The sequence below is a fragment of the Drosophila grimshawi genome, unplaced genomic scaffold (genome assembly GCF_018153295.1).
Source record: "Drosophila grimshawi isolate 15287-2541.00 unplaced genomic scaffold, ASM1815329v1 contig_1367, whole genome shotgun sequence".
NCBI lineage: Eukaryota > Metazoa > Arthropoda > Insecta > Diptera > Drosophilidae > Drosophila > Drosophila grimshawi.
Genome location: NW_025062889.1, coordinates 12,343,215 through 12,363,922, shown reverse-complemented (window position 1 = coordinate 12,363,922; position 20,708 = coordinate 12,343,215). Strand labels below are relative to the sequence as shown.

At 39.5% G+C, this 20,708-nt stretch overlaps 1 protein-coding gene across 1 annotated transcript in view; it reads right to left on the bottom strand.

The window, feature by feature from the left end:
- Positions 1-13,854, bottom strand: part of LOC6560308 (polycomb protein Asx) — a 56,801-nt gene extending 42,947 nt beyond the window's left edge. The window contains exon 1 of the mRNA XM_001986566.3: positions 13,059-13,854. Within this exon, the coding sequence (XP_001986602.1) occupies positions 13,059-13,124 (66 nt within the window). The 5' untranslated portion in view covers positions 13,125-13,854. The remainder of the gene's footprint in view (positions 1-13,058) is intronic.
- Between the last annotated feature and the right edge of the window lie 6,854 nt (positions 13,855-20,708).

The following is a 20,708-nucleotide window of genomic DNA, read 5'->3' as shown; positions in this document are numbered from 1 at the left end:
CAGGAAGTTAACTTAATTTGTGTGTGGCTTGGCAAAAAGACCAAAAAAAAAAAAGAAACCAAAAATAAAAAGAAGAAAAAACAAAGCAAATGAAACAAGTTGCAGACGGCGGGTGGAAATAACAAATTTTCTAAACAGCGCACAGGATGTGAAGGCAGACGGTGCTGCACAGGACACAAAGGACACACATGTGTGACATCAAAGGCTGCATTTTATTTTGTTTTCGCATTTACTTTTTATTGTTGTGAGTGGCTTGATAATAAGCCCAACCATTTTGTTGGCCAAAAGCAAAAGCTTTTACCGTTAGCTTTAGATGCCATTGATTAGATCAGCGCAACTGTCTGTCTGCCCGCCGATCTAGACTTTTTGGCCATGGCTAGTAGCAGCGGCAACACCAGCTGGATTGTTGTCGGCCAATTAAAATATTTGCCAATTGTGATAGGTCACTTCCTGCAGATACGAAACGAGTCTAGTCTAAGGCCTCCAACAACGACTCCCTCTCTCTGAATTTGACTAGTAGCTGTTGTTGCAGCTGGGGAGCGTGTGCTGAGGTACACTGGAGCACAAGTGGCTAATGCAAAGTACTTGCAGTACTCCATTTGTAGGCCTTTTGTTTTCACTTTTACCAGGGGCAGATCACAGGCAGGCGATAAAGGTCAAAACAAGAACAAGAAAAAAGTCGTTAATGATAAAAACCAAATGACGAGCAGCCCTCGCTGACGGGGGCGATTAAATAGGAATGTGTGTGTGAGAGAGAGAGAGACAGATAGATAGAGTGAAAGAGACATATAGATAGAGAAAGAGAGAGAGAGAGCAACCTTGTCTGCACCTTTAACGTTGTGCAAGTTCCCGTTTTTATTGCCAACAGACACACAGACAGGAAGCACTCCAGGCCAGACAATGGCAAGGCAAGGAAAACGCGCGCGGACCCAAGGCTTTCTTCTTTTTTTTTTTTGTTGAAGAGACCCTTGCGCAAAACTGAGGTGCGAGCTCTCGATTTTGAGAGATTATCATATCAGCATATCAGAGCACATCTCGAGCATGTTGCGCCCCCATCTGCCCCTCTACCCAAAGCGTGCACCCTAAAGCAACAGCAGGCACAGCAATAACCTACTTTGGAATGGCAGTTTCTACTCCTGCAACTCCTGCTACTCCTGCTACTCCTGCTGCTCCTGTTTCTTACTCTTAAGCTGTGCCTGTTCCAGCTGAAAGTGAAACCAGCGACAGACAGGAAGCGAGTGAGCGACGTGTGCCCATATTGCAGAATTGTCAGTTGGTTTTTAGCACGTGCTGCTCCTACAATATTCCACAATATTTCTTTATTTTCAATGGAAGATACTTTCGAGATGGGAGTAACTACCGCTAGGCGTTTCCGCTTCACATTTGTCAAACAATTTGCCAATTTTTCTATTTAAAAATAAAGACATTTTGTCATTTTGTCAAATTTGGAAAAAAAAAATATACATTTGTTAAATATTTTACACAAAATTGAGAGAAATGAGTTGCATCTATCGGCGGCTGGCTCGTTAAAAGGCACCATAAAGCTACATAGTTGGGAGCGGAGTTGGGCGAGTTGGTTTGGCTGGATGTTTAAAATGCGCTTAATAGTTTCAACATGTGCCGCAGACACACAATTAGGCAATAAAATTAATTCACACCAAGAAACGCATTAAAGCGACGACAACAACAAGAACAACAACGATGTTGTCTTCCCTGTGTGGCAGCCAAGGTGGCACTTGCCACGCTGCCTGCAACATTTTTGCACGCATAACTCGAACTCGAACTCAAACTCGGTACTTGCTACTTGGCAGTTGCTGCTTGCTATTTGCTGCTGCTTGCCACTTGCTACTTGCTACTTGCTAGTTGCCACTTGGCGCTGCCGCCCATTTCATGGCGCGTGCCTCGTTGACAGTTGCCCTCTCCATAATCGTCGAGCACTGGTATTAGTTGCATTTGCGGTGGCATGCCACAGCAAACTAACAACAGCGATATCAACAAAAGCAAAAAGAAGAAAACATTGCATTTTAATTACATTTTTATGCAGCGTGGCATCTGCCTCCCATTTCGGTGTCTAATGCCGCGCACTTGAATCTCGCACTGACCTGCCGGCATTTGCAGCATGTGGCAGCCACCGAAAATGCGTGGACCACTATTCGTAATTAACCCAATCAATTGTTGAATGTTGCAGCCGATCTGCAACTTCTGCAACTGTCAACAAATGCATAAAAATTTTATTCTCAACTGCAAGATACAGATACACAGCTACACAGATACAAATACAACAAATTTCCCTAGCTGCAACCCTCTTTAATGCTTTTCGCAGCGCTTTACGACTTTAGGAAGTTTGACGCCAGCCAAATAATATGTCTATTGCCCAGATCCGCCACCCTATGGCCATCATGTGCCACGAATTCATTTTTAATTGGTTGCAAGTCAAAACTTGAAGATTATACCAAACCAAAAACAAAAATCTGGCGGGTAAGAATATAATTATATGATTAATTTTCACTAATTATCAATAATTGATACTGATTGCAATTAGCATAGTTCACTTATTAGCTATTTAAATCGTGGAATTATTATAGTAAATAATGAATATCAACTTCATAAATGAAACACAACTCATTATTAAATCGTACATCGATCATCATTTATGAATTAGTTCATTGGGAAGGTTATTAAATTTCCGTTAATATCATATCATCAAAAATACCATTCGAAAAATGCTCGATGCACGATTTAGTTGTGGTTTGTGTTATATTAAAAATAATCAAAATAAGAAAATAATTCAGTGAGCAAGTCGATAAAAGCCTTCTTTTTTTTACCAAATAGGTCAAGTTGTTGACAACATAACTGTATATTTTCCTTATACATAAACGCATCGACATTATCTACGAAAATCGAAAGTGAGTCCTGTTTTTTCTCTTTTTGTTTGACTTTAAGGAGCAGAGTTTTCAGTTCACCTGCTTGAGCTGATGATACGAGTCTGAATTCCGGAACAGGTCAGCAGTTGCGTCTTTTTAATTGCACGTGGTGCTGCCCTCATCTAGCTGCTGTTTTTTTTTTTGTTTTTTTTTTTCTTTTTAGACACTGCCATTTGGCCAAGTTGTAACGTACGTTTTTCAGTCAGTTGCTGCTGCTGCTGCTGCTGCTGTTGTCTGAATTTCCTCATGGTGTTTTTCCTCAATGCTTCCCGCTCTTTTTGTATGTTACTCGTTTGGCTGTTGCTGTTGTTGTTGTTGTTTTTTTACAATGGGTTAACGTTAACCCACACACGCACATTGCTCACTTCCCTGGCTGTATGTCCGTTTAGCTCGATTACGCTTCCGGTTGATGGGCGCTGCTGCTATCCCCCCCTGTACCTAGTCTTAGCCCCTCTCTCTCTGTCGCTCTCCTTCGGTCTGCGAGCCAAATGCTGTTTGCTTCCTATTCTTTGGCGTAGTTGTTCTCGATCCTGCGTTCACAACAGACAAAGTGACACAATTCTGTTTTGTCATCTGCCCCTGTTACTGCCACTGCCATTGCCACTGCTCCTGCCCCTGCCAAGTTGCACCCCTGATAGCCCCTGTGCCTGCTGCAGCAAGACAAAACGCTTGCAGCAATTGCCAGTTTGCCGCCGTTTCCTCTCTCATTGCGCCGCATTGTCATTAGCCACTGATCGAGTCTGTGTGTGTGTGTGTAATGATCGTGGCAATTAGCTAAAAGTTGTGTATGAGTGTGTATGGTGTGTGTGTATGTTTATATATACACAAGCTGAAGGCGAATCCATTGTGCTTGCAGTGAGCTGCAAACATAAATTACGGGATAATCCGACATAAGCGCATTTCCATGATCTACTCCGCTTGCAAGTGTGAGTTTCAGATTGTAAATATGTGTGTGTGTGTTGTGTGTGATTGTGTGTGTGCACTGTGAGTGTTTAAGTGAGTGTGTATGAAGCACTCGTTTAATGCTGACAACTTCCTGCCACAGCAAAATGCCAAACGCAAACGCAATGGGAATGAAAATGGAAATGGAAATGGGAATCGAACTGAGCACCAACTGTTAATTAATGTTTGCTTGTGTAATTTGCAACCGCTGCATGGATATCAAACTAAATGGCACAACACTGATTCAGATTAGCTGACATTCACATTCTAAACAAAAAATCACCCATGCCACCCCACATCGCCACACGCTACTGGATTAGGTTTTAGCTAACACGCAAAGCTATATGGCATATCGTTTTTGTGGTAGGCCGACAACGGCAACGACACCGATAAGCCGGGCCCAGAGTCTAAAAGGCCCAAGCCAACTCGAGCTGACATGCGAACTTTGCCAAACAACAGCTGAAAGCTTGCAATTTGTACAGGAATTGATTTGTTTCTTTTGTTTAAGTTTTTTTTTTTTTTTTTTGTTGCTTGTGTTGTGTGGCACGCAAAGTGACAGGCAACAATGACGCTGGATTTGTGTGCATTGAGGCGAAGGTGTTGCTGGCTTGGCTCGTCGCTGAGCGGCCACTCACGTGACCCTGAACACCTTACAAAGTGTAAGTTACAGCCTAACAATTTGTATGTACAGTGTTCAGTACTATATAAGAACTCTTGGCGTCGATTCGAACAATTAAGAATGCTCGAGTAGAGAGAGAGAGACAGAGCTCGACTAAGAGATACCCTCAAATATATATATCGAACATTCCAAATTTAAAGTCTCTAGTCTCTAGAGACAAACCGACCTGGCTTGGATCGATTGTTAAGTACTTACAAGAACGAGAGAAATAAAAAAATAAAAACTTATACTTATTCTCAGCTTATTGAAATTTCGTGACATTATCGCTTATCTAAATTTGTTTTCAGATGATTCTAATTTCAACATGTGACACAGAGTTTACTCATTATCCAATTTGAGGCGACTTTTGGTAATTGTGTTTAATCAATCAAGCGCTGCTTGTGTTTGTTTTTATGTACATATGTCGTAAAACTACACACCATATTAAGGCACTTCATTAAGATAAAATGTAATTTATCGAAATTCGATTTGATAAAACCTGGGCCATACCCAACTGCCCCGCCTCCCCCATTACGCCCGTACGCGTTCCGGTTATCTTTTCAAGCGGCTGGTCAACATGCGCGTAATTCTCAGCGCCGTCGATTAGATTAACCCAAATGCCAGCAAAACTGCTGTTGAGCAGTGGTAGCAGCATAGGATGGGTGGAGGAGAGTACATAAATGCTTATATCGTAATGTGAGACCGCAAAATATATGGGTTTCAATCGGTCGATCGGTCGATCGGTCGCTTGTCCAGCCCGTATGGACTCAGAGAAATTGTTGATAAATAAAAATACAAATACGCCGAATTCAGATACAGTTCCTCAATAAGCACACAAGGGGGCAAGGGGCGTGATTGTAGAAGCGAAATTGATTAGATTTGGATAAAAGGCAACCCATTATATAGATTAAAGTTGAGTTATTACCGATTTGCTTTACAAATTATATCGGCTAACTGTCGACAATTGTGCAAAGTATAAAAATAAACAACAAATAAAAAGAAACTTGCATTAAAACTGGCTTAGCAACCGATTAACTTAGGCAAGGTGAAGGGGAGACTAAGCAATATTAAATCAATTTACAATAATTTGATTCAATTTAGCTATTGACAAGTCAAGCAGTAGCTGGAAAATGGCTAGAATTATTATATTTTTTTCTATTCATTTCGTTTTGCTTGGCAAATTCTATTACTAATCCGCTATGAAATGTTTACACACACGCACACACACACACACACACATGCACACACACACACGATTGCAAATCGTTTCCTCACAAGTCTCCAAGTCAGAGAGTGTTTCGAATGGAGCTGGAGCTGGAGATCGTGGGTAATCGCCGCCAGTCGACTTCCTGAGCGTCAGCGTCGCAGTCGGCGTTAATGTGTGACTTTTGCTGTGTTTTTCAACGACATTAATTTTGTGTCGGATCTTAAGCCGGATTTAGTTAAGCAGCTCAGCGATCGCCGAGCAGCGAGCAGCGAGCAGCGATCACTGCGCATTAGTCGTTTCCACACTCACACACACACACACACACACGCTTGCAGATAGAGAGACAGAACCACTGAGAGTGAGAGAGGGAGAGAGAGAAAAAGATGCTCGATCACATTTTGTTGGGAGCGCTTAGGAAATATAATCCCTTTTGTAGATGCTCGCATGATCACCGCTTCATCAGCTTCAGCTACAGCTACAGATACAGCAACAGCAAAAGCAACAGCTTTGGGCTCGGCTTCAGCATCACCTGTTTTGGCGTTGGCGTTGCCCCTGGTAGCGCCTCAATCTGGACTTGCGACTTGTGTGTGGAAACCATCGCTGTGGTCAGTCTGGTTACTGATATGAACAGCAGAGACTTACTCACTATGCGCTGCATAGCATGGAGATGATTTAGAGGGTATATTAACCAGCACAACATAATAATGTAAATAAATATGGTTGGGATTTGCAGATTATAATGAAAGACAACCTCCACAAATAAGCACAAAAGTATTAAACATATTTAAATAATAACTAATGGCAAACAATTTGAAGTACCTAATTAACTTAATATTTTTCGTTTAAATATTCATTTTAGATATGTTTTTATATTGGATTAGAAATTATTTTTATATTAAAAATTAAAGAAGCCAAGTTCTTAAAGCCCATCACCAAATAAAGAGTCTCCATTCAAAATAAAACTTAATATTAATCATAGAAAAGATCTAGTCTACTTTACCTATCAAGTTGATATTCCTAAACCGATTCACACATTACAAGTAAATAATAATAAAAAAAAAGCGTGAGACTGACAGATTTACTAAATACATCTATTAAGGGGTATGTTGTAGTCAAGCAGTTGGAGTGTTGGGTGGTTTAGTTGATGTTTGTCGTTGGCTCGTTATAATGTGTCGCACATTAGTTAGCAGTTAATACTTTAAATAAGACGAGGTTACCGACATTTTTCCATCATTGGGAGCTATTAACGAAAATATGCTGAGGCGGCGGCGGTGGCGGCGACGCAACGGCAGCAGCAGCAGCAGCGGCAGCAGCGGCGGTGGCTGAGTATTAGTTTAAGCCGATTGTCGCTGTGACTTGTAGAAATCGTTTGTTGCCGGGCGGCTTATGATTTTCAACGGGACGTATTAGTAATATGCGCCGCCGACTTAGTCGAGCCCCTTTCGAAATTAACGAAATGAAATGTTATAAATCTTTACAAAGAAACAAAAATAAGCACGAAATATAAAAAATAAGTAACGCGGCTTATGTAAGTTTTCGGTCTTATTTTTATATATAGTTTTGTTTTTTTTCAACAATATCTTCGTCATCCCCAAGAAAAAAGCAAAAATATCCCAGAAATGATTTGCTATATGAAAACATTGGAAGCTACCGCAAGGGAAGGCGTAGGGGGGGTGCGGATAGCAAGGGACAGCCAGCGTTTTGGATTTATTTTCACTTGTCTCGGAAAACTTTGGGAAAATACTTTATGCCGCCCAATAAAATGCCAGCCCACTTGTCATAATTTTCAAACAAAAATTAAGTAAAATTTATGCGTGTGTGCGTTGAATATGGCCCAGTCTCGGATTTGGATACGATATATAAATAAATATAATGATGCAGGGGGACTCTTCAGCCAGATGCTAGAAAATATATGAAGACGCCAAATCCACTAATTAAGCGAGATACTAGGTGACAATGTCTTGTGGGGGGAAAACTGAGAAATTAAGAAATGCGCATTTTGTAAATGTTATTCATGTTTCGTTGTCGTGTTTTCCGAACCGAATTTTCCCGCACACTGATTAGGCTGCTTAATAAATGTGTTTAAAAATACATAATGGCAGAGGTGACAGCTCCGAATAAAAATGTTTGTGATTGCATTTGGGTGAGTGGGGGGGAAAGTAGTTGAGGATTATTAGAGGTATCTGGCTTAACTCAAATAATAGTCAATTGGGCATTGTTAAGACTGCTACGATCTTTAGATAGATTCTTCTCGATCTCATTGCATTCATTTCCCGAACACGTCATTGCTACTATATTTTTGGGAGAGTTTTACGGCTGGTTGAACTGCCTTAAGCTACAAAGCTTGAACCGCACTTATCGCAATGTCTTACAAATCGTTTTATCAATGTGTCATTAGCTGCGAAACAAAAATGTTTTACGATAGCTTCCACAGCAACAAACACAACACAACAAAAAAAGAAAAAGAAAACCTCCAAACTCGTTGTGAGTTGCACGCTTAGGTGTAAAGGGGCATGGGCAAATGGGGCAGGGGGAGCCAGGGGCATGGTCTGGTACAACGTGCAAAGGCAGACAACAACAAGAACAACACGCACACATACTTTGTTGATTATCACATTATCACAGAGGGCGGCATTTTTGAAACGATCCCCGGGAATAGGTAACCAAAAAAACATGCCACGAAATTGATTTAAAGCCATTTCATTTGAGCCGGCACTGCCAAACTTACAGACAACTTGACAAGTTGTAATTAACTTAAAGCGTTTCTCGATGTCACCACGATTTTTCGGCAAGTGCTTAGATATCTATACCCTGCACTGTTACCAACAAGGGTGTAATGATTGGAATGATGAGCGTTGATTACCAAAAACACAAAGCTTAAAGTTTATTGGATAAGATCATTATCATATTGTTGATCCAAAGACATTAATTTATATTTGTTAAATATGGTTAATCATTACTTTGGGATATGATATATTTAGAATAATCTCAAATCTTTAATTTTACTATTGATATTATTAATTTAAATAAGGCCAGGTATGTTAAAATTTATATAGATATTTTGTAATGTTAAGAGTTGTAAGTTTCTTGTATATGTTGTCAGTTTTTTAATTATTTCACACAAATATTTGAATGAGGCATAGATAAATGTTGTGAAATAAATAAAATGCGCACAATAAACAAGTTTAATTTCAATTAAATATGATTAATAATAATCCAAAACTGGTTGTTGCGTATTTATATTAGTCGTGTCTTTTTAAATATTGGATAGATAGTTATAAGCGCAATAAGCTAATGCAGGCCCTGCCCATTTTCAGTTGTGTAGGTCCAAGTCCAAGTCCAGTTTTGGTTTCAGTTTCAGTTTCAGTTTGAGATACAGCTCGAACTTGCAAGCCGAGCTACTTATGGTAATAATGATTATAAATTATTATAATCCAATCGGATTTGAATAATTAATAAATTTAAAAATCGCATACGCAAACTGAATAACACATAATCGGATCGTATAAAGGCGCTGAACTCAACTCCAAAACGTGGCTTAGGGCGAGAGAGACGAGGCGAAGTGGGGCTAGCTGGCTGGCTGAGCGAGAAAGCGAAGAATGAAATGCTAAAAATGTGTGTTACAATAAAAAGAGAAGCAAATGCGGCTAAGAGATATGTGTCTGTCTGTCTGTCTGTCTGTCCGCCTGTCTGTCCGCCTGTGTGCGTGTGTGAAAGGAACACGACTAAGCCCTGATAAATGCATGCAGCATGCTCGCAGTCAATGCGGCAGCAGAAAGAGTTTTAAAAGGTGTCCAAGCTGACACACACACAGATACACACACACACCTGCAGAAAAGAAAGCCAAGACAACAATGCAGAGTCTGTGGCGGCGAGGCGATAAATAGGCGTGCCATAAGAGCCATGGAATAGTTGATGAGGAGGGAGGGGGATCCACCAAACGCAATAAGATGACAAACAGTTTGGACATTTATGAGCGGCATTTAATGGACATTTGACTACCGGAATTTAACGAATACTGCCAGGGGCAAAGGAAAAAAAAATAAAAATCAAAAATAATAAAAAACTATCTGTGGTCTTCTATTGATGTTGAACCATTCATGAATTCATGATTCGTTGCGCTGTCGTTTATTGATTAACCTGCGTGCGGAAATGATGCGTTTGTAAGCAGGAAGTTGGCAGCAAGTGTTGTGTCTTTGTACATTTTCTAGATCACCTACTTAGCTGTATGTGATTTTGTGTGTGTGTGTGTGTGGCTGTCAGCACAATCAGCACCTTAATCTGAATGAAATTTATAATTTAAAAGTCGCTTAGCTATCGTACTATCAGCAGCAGCTGATATAACTACAAAGCGGCTCGCATATTATTATCTGCTGTCTTTTGGATTTTATTTGGGTTGTGGTTTTTGTTTTGTTTTTGCCGATTCGATATCGTGCCGCGTTGGAAATTATCACAACAATAAAACTAAATGCTTTATAATTAGTTGCAAAATCAAAAGAAGCTACGCATGCCAGATAATGGAAGCAGTCCCATATATGTGTAATATGTTTAATAAATAGAAAATGATTTGTTATAGATTGGGTTTCTTTTCGGTTTTTATTGTTCACTTTGCGTTATTTATGCGCACCGATTGAGACACACACAAATTATAAAAAAAAAAAATAATAATATAACTAAAAATACATATAAAGAAGAACCCATACATGCGCCACAGGCACAGACAGACCCACATACCCAAAGCTTTATTACCTTCCATATGAACGCTCAACTTAGTCTTATCTTAATCCCATTCACGATTCACTAAGCGTATGCGCCGACACATAAAACTGTCAAAAATAGAAGAGGGAAAAAAAACTACATTCTTGTCGAGCTTTGTCTATAACAATTTCGAATAGTGGAAATCGAGGCACGATTTAGGCAAGAAGACAATGCCGATAAGTCCAAAATGAGTGAGTGTGTGTGTGTATGTGTGTGTGTGTGAGTGTTTATTGATATCGACAACACAAAATTGCTAATGCGTTGATTTATTAAATATATAACACAATTTTTAGGTTTTTTCCATTTCTGATACACTTGCAGAGGGTTGCATCATTTATTTATAAATTGTGTAAAGATTTCCAATTAAAAAAAATTAATTATTCAAATATTTAACTATTATAATAATAACTATTTTGAGCTAATTTGTAATGGATTAGTATATAATAATACTCTCATCGATTGGGCGGCAGTCTAACAATTTAATTTAAAATTGTTTAAACATTTTGATAAAAAAAAATAAACGGTGCATGAAATAAATTACGTTAAATGGTAAAGCCGTTAATACAATTAAATAATTGCACTTTGTGGATTAGTTTAGTATATTTTCTGGTGCAGAATTTTTGTATTTTGTGAGCAACTCAGAAATGTTATTAAATAGACAAAACTCACTTGTAAATCTATCAAATAAATAATGATAAAACTGAATAGGCATCGCTGCTGCCTGACTAATGCAGTTATAAGCATATGGAACAGAGAGAGAGAGAGAGAGAAGGAGAGAGAGAGGGAGAGGGAAAGACAGAGAGAGAGAGAGAGAGAGTGAGTGGTAAAGCTGATGCAGATAAATAATAATTACACTCACACAACATAATCAATTATGCCTGCTAATAAATACCGGGGACACATGTAGTGTATCACTGTATGTCCATATGTATGTGTGTGTATATGTGTGTGCGTGTGTGTGTGTGTGTGTGTATGTGTGTGTTATCCACAATTGTGCCCTGCACTAATCACGCCAGCATGTTCATAATCAATTTTATCGCACTTATTTGGATTAGTTGCGATATCAATAATAGGGTGACGGTCGCCAACGTCGCTGTCGCCGTCGCTGTCGCATTCGCAGTCGACGTTGCAGTCGTCGTCGAAGTCGCCGTTCGATAAAAAGCAGATGACGCTATGCGAGCTAAAGTGAAATAATCACAGTTCAAATTATAGTAACAGTTACAGTTACATGGTGTTATCGCACTTATCGTGTCCATATGTGTGTCTGTTTGTGTCTGTTTGTGTGTGTTTGAGGAGGGGCTGTCGCTGTGGGTGGGGGGAGGCGTCATCACCTTATGCCCAAATTAGCAATAAGCGGCAAGTCGCAGTTGCCGTCGCACCACAAGGGATTATCTTATCTGTAGCTAAAAGCTTTTCAACGCACATAACCCCAACGAAGCCCCAACTTGGATATCGGTTCGGTGTGCAGCCGAATGTGGTAGGTGGGTGGGTGCTTTAAGGTGCGGCAGGGTTTGGCCAAGACGGCATTACACGAGCAATTAGCCAACACACCACATGGGATGGGTATATACCCGTTGTACCACATTTGTATACATACATATATCTATGTACATCATACCAAAAGCATTGTTTACAGCAGCTGGGCTAATGCTTATCGTGCTCCAATCTCCAATCTGAGCTCGCAGCACCGAAGCGGCGCCGATAAGGATTATCTCTTAATCTGCATAAATAGCGAACAAATCGTCGCACTTAACCACAAATATATATATATATATATATACACGGGTTTTTTATCGTTCAAATGAACCCGTTTCAGGGAACAGCATTCAGCGCTTCTTTGTGCGTTGCTCTACCCTCTTGTTGGAAAGTGTTATTTACTTTCCTATTTACTTTGAACCTGCTTATAAATATTTCTATTTGCGTATATATTACGTTGGCATTTCGGAAATCTGCTCTAAATATCAAGTGAAGAAATGTATATAATTCAGTTAAATTTAATCAATTGAATTGCTCTACAGAAATATCTGCAAATATCTAATGATAAACCAATTCGATAAATTAATTGAAGAAATTGAAATATTCACTTTTTGGGTATACTCAATATAGTTATATTTAAATAATAGATTGCATCTTGTTTTAAATAAGTTTAAAAAACATTTCTTAAGACATACTTTTCGAAACTAGTAGCAAAAAATAAAGTTATTACAAAAAGATCCTTAAGTTTTCCTTTTGTTGGGTGGTCCTAATCTAAGGTGCCCATATTTATATCCGAAATTGTTAGTAAAATAGGGTATACAAGTGTTCGGTATTTACTGCTAGCATTTAATTTCAACTTTTGTTTGTTTACACTGATTCAGTTTAGTGGTCGGAGTCGTCGGTCGCTTTTTAAGTTCAACGGTGACTAATGTGCAAATATAGTTCAGTGAAATTCTTCACGGCTGATCTTAAGCGGAAAGTACGTTAAGAACGACGGCATTTGCCGATCACCTTAAACATAATCGTATAGTATTTGGATTTGGATTGAGATATATCTCATTATATAGTTATTAGTAGCAGTCGTAGGACTCACCTGCTGTCCGGCGTTGGCCGCCACCCAGGCTTCAGCGAAGGTTTCCATTGCGCTTTGAAAGTCCATGATGAAAGTTGGCGATCTTTTGGTCGATCGATTATTTGATTGCTTTTAGTTCTGTGAGTTCTGGACTTTATTTATTAGTTTAGTTTTAGTTTTAGTTTTAGTTTTATATGCGTTTAGAGTTCGCTTTGGCATTAATTGGTCTTGGTTGGTCTTGGTCTTGGCAATGCATCAATTATTATACTCGTACATAAATAATTTGCGATAAGGCATAAAGCACGCTTTGATTTTCGATTATCGCCACAGAGTTGCCAACTTGCCAACTTAATGGCCACAGTGGAGACGCAAATTCGACACAAGCACAGTAGAAACTCTCACACACTCGAGACGCGACTTGGAATTGAGCCTGGGCATGCAACTGGGTTTGCCGGAACGGATTCGATGACGCTGGCCCAGCTCTCGACGCGACATCATTAGCACTGGCGGCACGGGCTCGCCATTTCAAATCGCAGTTTGTGTGTCAGTATCAGTTTGTGGGAGTGTGGGCGGTGGCAGGGGCGGGAGACCGTGTCAAAAGTCGAACACCGACGGCGGCGATAAGAAGACCGCCTGCAGTTTATATCGCTTGCAGCAGATCCTTGCAGCTTTGCAAACTTAAGGGGAGAACGCGACAGAACCGCTCGAGCTGCCAATGACGACTGACGATATCGAGAATGTTGAGCAGATTCTCTGATTCGACTGATTCAACTATTTGTCAGCTGAACTGATTTGTTGTTGTTGTTTGTGTTGTTGTTATTGTTGTTTTTGTAGTTGTTGCTATTTGTTGTTGCTGCTTGTGATAAGCGCAAGCTGTTGTGATTTTTTGTTTACTTTGTTACTCGATTTCGATTTGTTTTCTCTTTTAATTGTTTGACTATCTATCGGCTTTTGACTGTCCATATATATACATATACACATAGATATACATATATATATATATGTACGTGTCTGTCTAGCTGTGAATGCGACTAGCCATTATTCTGATTGTCAATAACTAATAACGAGACAATTCGTCAACTGCTCTTTCACTGCTGCTGCTGGTGCTGGTGCTGGTTGGTGCTGTTGGTGCTGCTGGTGCTGAACGGACGCGCGTCAAGACATCCTTCCACAGCACAAGTTGTCGCACAACTGACAAATTCTTTCGCATTCGCACTGGCAGCGACGCATTGCCGCTGCGCACCTCGCCTCGCCCCGCCGCTGCACACTTCGCCGGCGTAAACCGCCCCGACCGGCATTCGGGCAGCGCCGTCCGATGTGCGATGTTCGCTTTCGTCTCTGTTCATTTGCTGCTTGCCATTGCATATGTGTGAGTCGCGCTCTCTCTCTCCCTCTCTCTTTCTCTTTTTCTCCCTCTCTTGCGGGGTTGGCTACTCTCATTTTATGGTGCTTGCAAATAGTAGCAAAACTGTAAATAGTATGAAATTCGTTATTTATATTTCATTCCAGGTTAAGTTGATAATAATTAACAATTATAAATACTAAATATTGACTATTAATTAATTATAATAGCGCCTTCAGTTCTCTAAGAACGTCTGTTTTATTAAAAATATTATCTTGGTGTCCTAATTATTATAATTGATTATTTTAAAAAGGTAATTGCATTTTTTTCATTTAATCTAAGACTAGAAAAATCTGCAATCGGAATGGACAGCATAATATAGTATAATAATGCTTATCTGTTTTAATTATTTTTTCTTTTTAATCTAGAACGGAGTAGCTGATAAAAATTAGTAAGATGGTTTCTCGACATTTAGAATTGTTCGCAAATATTACCAAATTCTAATTAATTAAGATTTAAAATTATATTATATTACTAAACAAAATTATGATTTCTATTGACCCATTAATGAAATGTTATAAGCAGAAGATATACAAAATGATTCTTAAAAATTCAATAAAATCAAGCGTTCCAGATTCCAATTCTTAACAATAACACAAAAAGCAAGAGTTCGTTGAATATTGATTATCTGGCAAAAAAGTATTTACATCAATAAATATGTATATATAGTTACATCAATGAATACTTTTATTAAACCGGCAAGTTTTAATTTAAATCCTCTGAAAAGGCAGAAAAGTATCAGCTTACCAAAGAGTAGTAAAAATACTACTATTTATTATTTTCATAGAGAGCAAGAGAGTAAATGGCTTTGCTTGTGTGTGTGCGTGTGACCAAAACAAAACACGCACACATTGACAGCCAGCGGGAGAGTGAGCCAGAAAGAGAGAAACGAACTGAGAGAGGACGCACACATACACACACAGACACACACACACACATACGCGCACATCAACTGGGGGAAACCTGTTTCGGCGCAGAATTGCACTTGTCTCTCCAACAGGCTCATCATATATACACATACACACACACACACACACGTACAGAGACCCCCAACTCCCCCTCACTCTGTTGGTAAACGACTGTTGGTTCGCCTGTTTTTTTCTTCTTTTACTTTTTGTGCGCTGTAGCGAAATTCAATGGATTTGCCGCAAATTCGGGTGGAATTATGCCACACACACATACACACACACACAGACGCATGCACACACAGAGAGCTCCGACTGAGCTATTGTTGAGAGTGGGCGTGGGCGTGAGCCACTCGTAAAAGCGACGGCTAAGCGGACAGCGAATACGATTGCGAGTGCGAGCGATGCAGGAACACTTTCGCGCCTGTGCCCGGGATGAAAGAGTAAATCGACTGCGCTTATTATTATTATGTCGTTAGGGGGGGAGCCGAGACACAGCCACAAATGAGGGGAGAGGGACGAAAGCAGCAGCAGCAGCACCAGCAGCAGAGGCAACGGCAACAGCAACACCCACTCCGCATTTGGCACCTCGACGAATGGAAATGGATGGCGAGTGTCCATGTGTGTCTGCGTGTGTCCGCGCGTGTTTGTGTGTGTGTGTGAATGTCTGTGTTTTTTTGCTTTGGTTTGACCACTGAACGCAGATAACAGCGCAGATAATGCGCGCGCATTACATGTGATTAGGTGTTCGAGGCGAGCTGGGTTTAGCCAACCGCTGCGCAGGAAGCCGACAGCGAGTATATACTAAATAAGTATATATATATATAAATAAGATTTATATGTATGTGTGGGACTGGGTATATACTTTGTTGGGAGTCGTTCGGCACTCAAGCAACTATTGCCATTTAATTACTCAGCGCTGGCAACGCTAACCGAATTGCAGCTGCATTTTGTTTTATGTATTATTATTTTAAATATATATTATATATTAAAATGTATATATTTTAATATGTTAAATGCAAGTTTTCTATTTTCAGTTGTCAATTGGAGCAGATTATTAGACGGAAGAGGAGAAAATCCCATGCTTTTATTATCTGACTTATCCGCCTTCCTACTATAAAAATAAACATAATGCACGCTCTCCCTCTCTGTCTCTCGCTCTCTCTCCCTCTCGCTCTGTGTGTTGCTGCTGCTCTATTTCGGTGGCAAACTGACTCACAAACAGACACACACACACACAGAAGCACGTACAAACACTCTCGCAGATTCGGGCAGTGCTCGCTCTCTCCCTTTCGCTCTTGCACTTGCGTGCCAGAGCGAGATAACCCATAAAAATGTTGAGCAAAGCAAAGATGAGCAAAGTGTAAACGTAAACGAAAAACGCAAAGCATACAGCAACAACAACAGCAACAACGGCAAAATATCACGAAATAAACATAAAAAGCGCTGGCAAACCAGTTCGGATAGACTCCGCCCTCGGCGTACGCTGATTGGCTAAGCTTTGCCTTTGCCCAAGACTTCATCTTTTTTTTTTCGATTTGCTGTTCTGTTTGTTGTTGCTGTTGTTGCTGTGCCGAATGCTTGCGCTGCTTTCGCTGAATTGTTGCTGCTTTTTTGGCTGCGGTTTTATCGCCTCCGACGACGACGACGACGACGTCGACGTCTTTCCACTTAGTTAACAGCCTCACTGAACCACCCCACCCCACTGCCGCCCACACCGCCCATTCAATGCGGCCGCAATGTGCCGACGCTGAGCACCACTGGGAGGGCTTTAGCAAATTTCAAGCTTCAAATCTTTGTTGCTCCTTCAATTATATAGCTAATTACATATGTACTTAAAAATGTGGATCAGATATACAGATAAATAATATGTGAATAACTCATTTTAATTGCAAAATATTAATAATAAAAACTGATGATTTGGTTTTATATATTTACTTTTAATTATTTTATGTTAGCGTAAAAATGTGCACTTTTGTTGCAGTACTTTATAAAATAGCTATAAACATTAAAATGTGCCAAAAATGAAATTAAGTGGCCAAATGGAAATAAATAAAAGACGCTTCAACTACACAGCTAATCAATTTAATTAAAACATTTTTAAATGTATTTAGGAACCAATAAATAAATCATATTTATATACTGGCTTATTACAACTAAAGTTTAAGTTATGTACAAGTGTTAGTAATTAATAAATATAAATATAAATATTTATTTTTTACTTACAAATATCTAAAGAAAAAAAAAAACTCAACTAGAGATTATATATGTTTTATTTTTATTATAATTACTTTATTTTATTGTTATTACTACTGCAATTTTAATATGACATATTATAGTAAAAGAATCGCATCACAATAAAGTATTGCACAAAGAAATGCTAATTTACTGCAACGCTATGAAAATAAAAAATATAAATATAATGTGGGATTCGTTTAAACTACGAATTCCACTAAGAACTCTCGTTTAATTCCCACCAGATCTAAATACTTGAATTTCTTCAAAAGATTTTCATTATACCAATGATGTTATCATTTTCAACAAGTATTCGTTCTAAAATTAAATCAGCAAGGACTTCAGCTAGTTAACAAAAAAAAAAAGCAAAGCATTGTTAAAGGACTTGATGTGAAGCCAGCCAAGGGAAAATCAATAATTTTATTAAAGTTCTTTCTGGCAAATGTGCTGCTGCTGTTGCTGTGCTGTGTTATTTTTTTTTATATATCTTTCGCGAGACAAACAGGAGCCAAAGCGTGATAGGTGGTGAGAAGGACGAGGCAGGGGCAGAAACAGGGCCAACTGCGGCGTGGCATGCTCGCAATTCTGTGCGTAACGTGTGGAAATTTTCAACTTTAAACAGTGGCAAGCGCACATGGCGGATGAACCCTGAGCGAGTCACCGTTCCCGTTGACCCGCCCAGACCTGGGCAGGGACCATTCTCTTGACCCTATCCCCCCGCTCTTGAAGGGCTGGCCCACTTGGGTTGGCCCAACTTGTGTGGTCCCCACTTATTATTGTTATTACTCAATGGGGCACCATCAGCCGCGTAAACGGTCGTTGCTGTCAGCCTCGTCACCATCACCATCATCATCATCATCATCATCTACATGCTCCTCTGCCTGAAGCCGTGGGCCCCTTTAACGGTACAATAATGCCATCAGCGCTGACATCAGAAACTGGCAGCGGTCTCTCTGCTGTGCATCATCATTGTCGGCGTTGTGGGCATAATGACAAAAGGACATTCATTAAGTTTTTGATTTCTGATTTTTATTGTTGATTAAACGCCGTTCCTCCCCCCTTCAAAACGAATGAAGGCCACAAGCTAGCGCAGTGCAAGGCAGCGCAGGGCAGGGCAGGGCAGGGCAGGGCAGTGCAGAATGAGGGGTAATGCCTGAGAAGGATACGCCGACACCAAGCAGTGATGATGTGCTCGACATTGTCCTCTCTATCGTGCTGAGCACTTCCGGCGAAAGCGTCAACTTGACGTTTCCGTTTTTCGGCTGACGTTCCCAGTTGCCAGTTGCCAGTTGCCAGTGCCACTGCCACTGCCAGTCAGCACTTGAGGCAGCTTCTTCAGCTCTTTCCACTCAGCCAGTATCTGGCTTATCACCCGTCGCTCCGGAAGGGGTCTATATACACATCTATACTTATATATATCTATATATATACACATACATATATAGTTATGTGGCAGAGCCAACCAATTCGAGTTGGCAGCATTGTGATTAAGGCCACAAGCGCAACTGTATACGGGCAGCATTATCCTTGCTTGGAATCTGCTAGAGTGTGTGCATATGTATGTATGTGCTCACATATATAGCCGAACTGAAGTGCTGCCATTCGCTTGGCTCAAGTATTGACATCGTCCTGGCGGGCGGTGGGGTTGGGGTTTGGCTCTAACGCCTGGCGGTGCCATTGGAGCTCTCAGACGAGCTCTCGTCGCAAAACGCCCCCAAATGCGCCTGCGCTAATTTAGGGTTTTCCTTGATTTTTATATTCCTCTTCTCCATATCGTTTTGTTTCGGCTTTTGTTTTTTTTTCTCTTTTTTTTTGGGTTTTGTTTTTCTGTGTATATGCTGAGGTTTACGTATATATTTGTAGTACATACAAAAATGGGTACATTTTGGTGATTATGTAGTCAGAAGCGACTTGTCATATTTACCAGTAGGTTAAATTAAAAAATATGTTTAATTACAGAATTTTATAGAAATGTGTAAGTGAAACATTTAATGGTTAATCTCGCACCTATATGAATAACTATATTAGTTATTTTCCAATGTTGAAACTGCGATAAGTTAAAATTAAGTTAAGAACCAGTCTAAAATTAAGAGTTTGTTTATACTAAATATAAGCATAAGTTTTAGAGAATGTAGATTTAATATAATGGTTGCAAATAGTACAGAATTCTGATCAGCGAATATGTTAACTTTAAAATATATACTGAATGAATTGACTATTCCCAATTCCCAAGCACAAATGTGCTTCTTATAAAAGTTGATAATGATACATAAGAACTAACTATGAGTTTTAAATTTTAAAGTTAAGTCATTGGAATTAACAGGGATGAATGATTTAAATCCTCTTTAATATTCATTCTATAATATTCTCTTATATATCTTAAACTTTTAATATCTATAAATGGAAATCTATATAATTATGAAGACAGATATAAATCTTTGAAATAAGATTTGATTTGTGTTTAAATATATTCTACTTTAATACTTTTGTAGATGAATTTATAACATCATCATGCATAAGATGTTTCAGACACCATAAAGCTTAATGTTCTTGATTAGCATCAATAGTCAAACTAGTTTATCAATTATTTGCACATCCTTGGATACTCCAAATATAAAATACATAAATAAATTTGAAGAGTTTTTTCATTATATGATGATTTAATTTTTACAATCAACAGCTATATTAATTAATTCATTAATGATATATAATGAAGACATCCTTAGCAGCTCCTTTAGTTCTTACAAGTTTCAAGTATAATTATTTATCTGAAGTCAACCTTGAGTTGCTGAAACTGAAAAAAGTCACTTCAATTAGTATTGGGAAGGGGGGCAAGAAAGGTGACACACTAGCTGACAATGTTTGGCTGGGGCTGTGTCGAATGCCCCACCCCTGATTAAATGGAATAACCACATTTACCACTTGAGGTAATTGAAAGCGACTAGAAAAACACGGGGCAAGTACCCACACACATAGCCGTAGCGCATACAGTTTATATGTGTATCGCGATACCGATACCGATACCGATAGCGATAGCTATGCCCATAACATTGGTAAGCATGTCGCACGGCGATCGGCAAAAGTTCCACTTGAAAGCCTTAATTGATTTAACTGATATTGATGCCAACA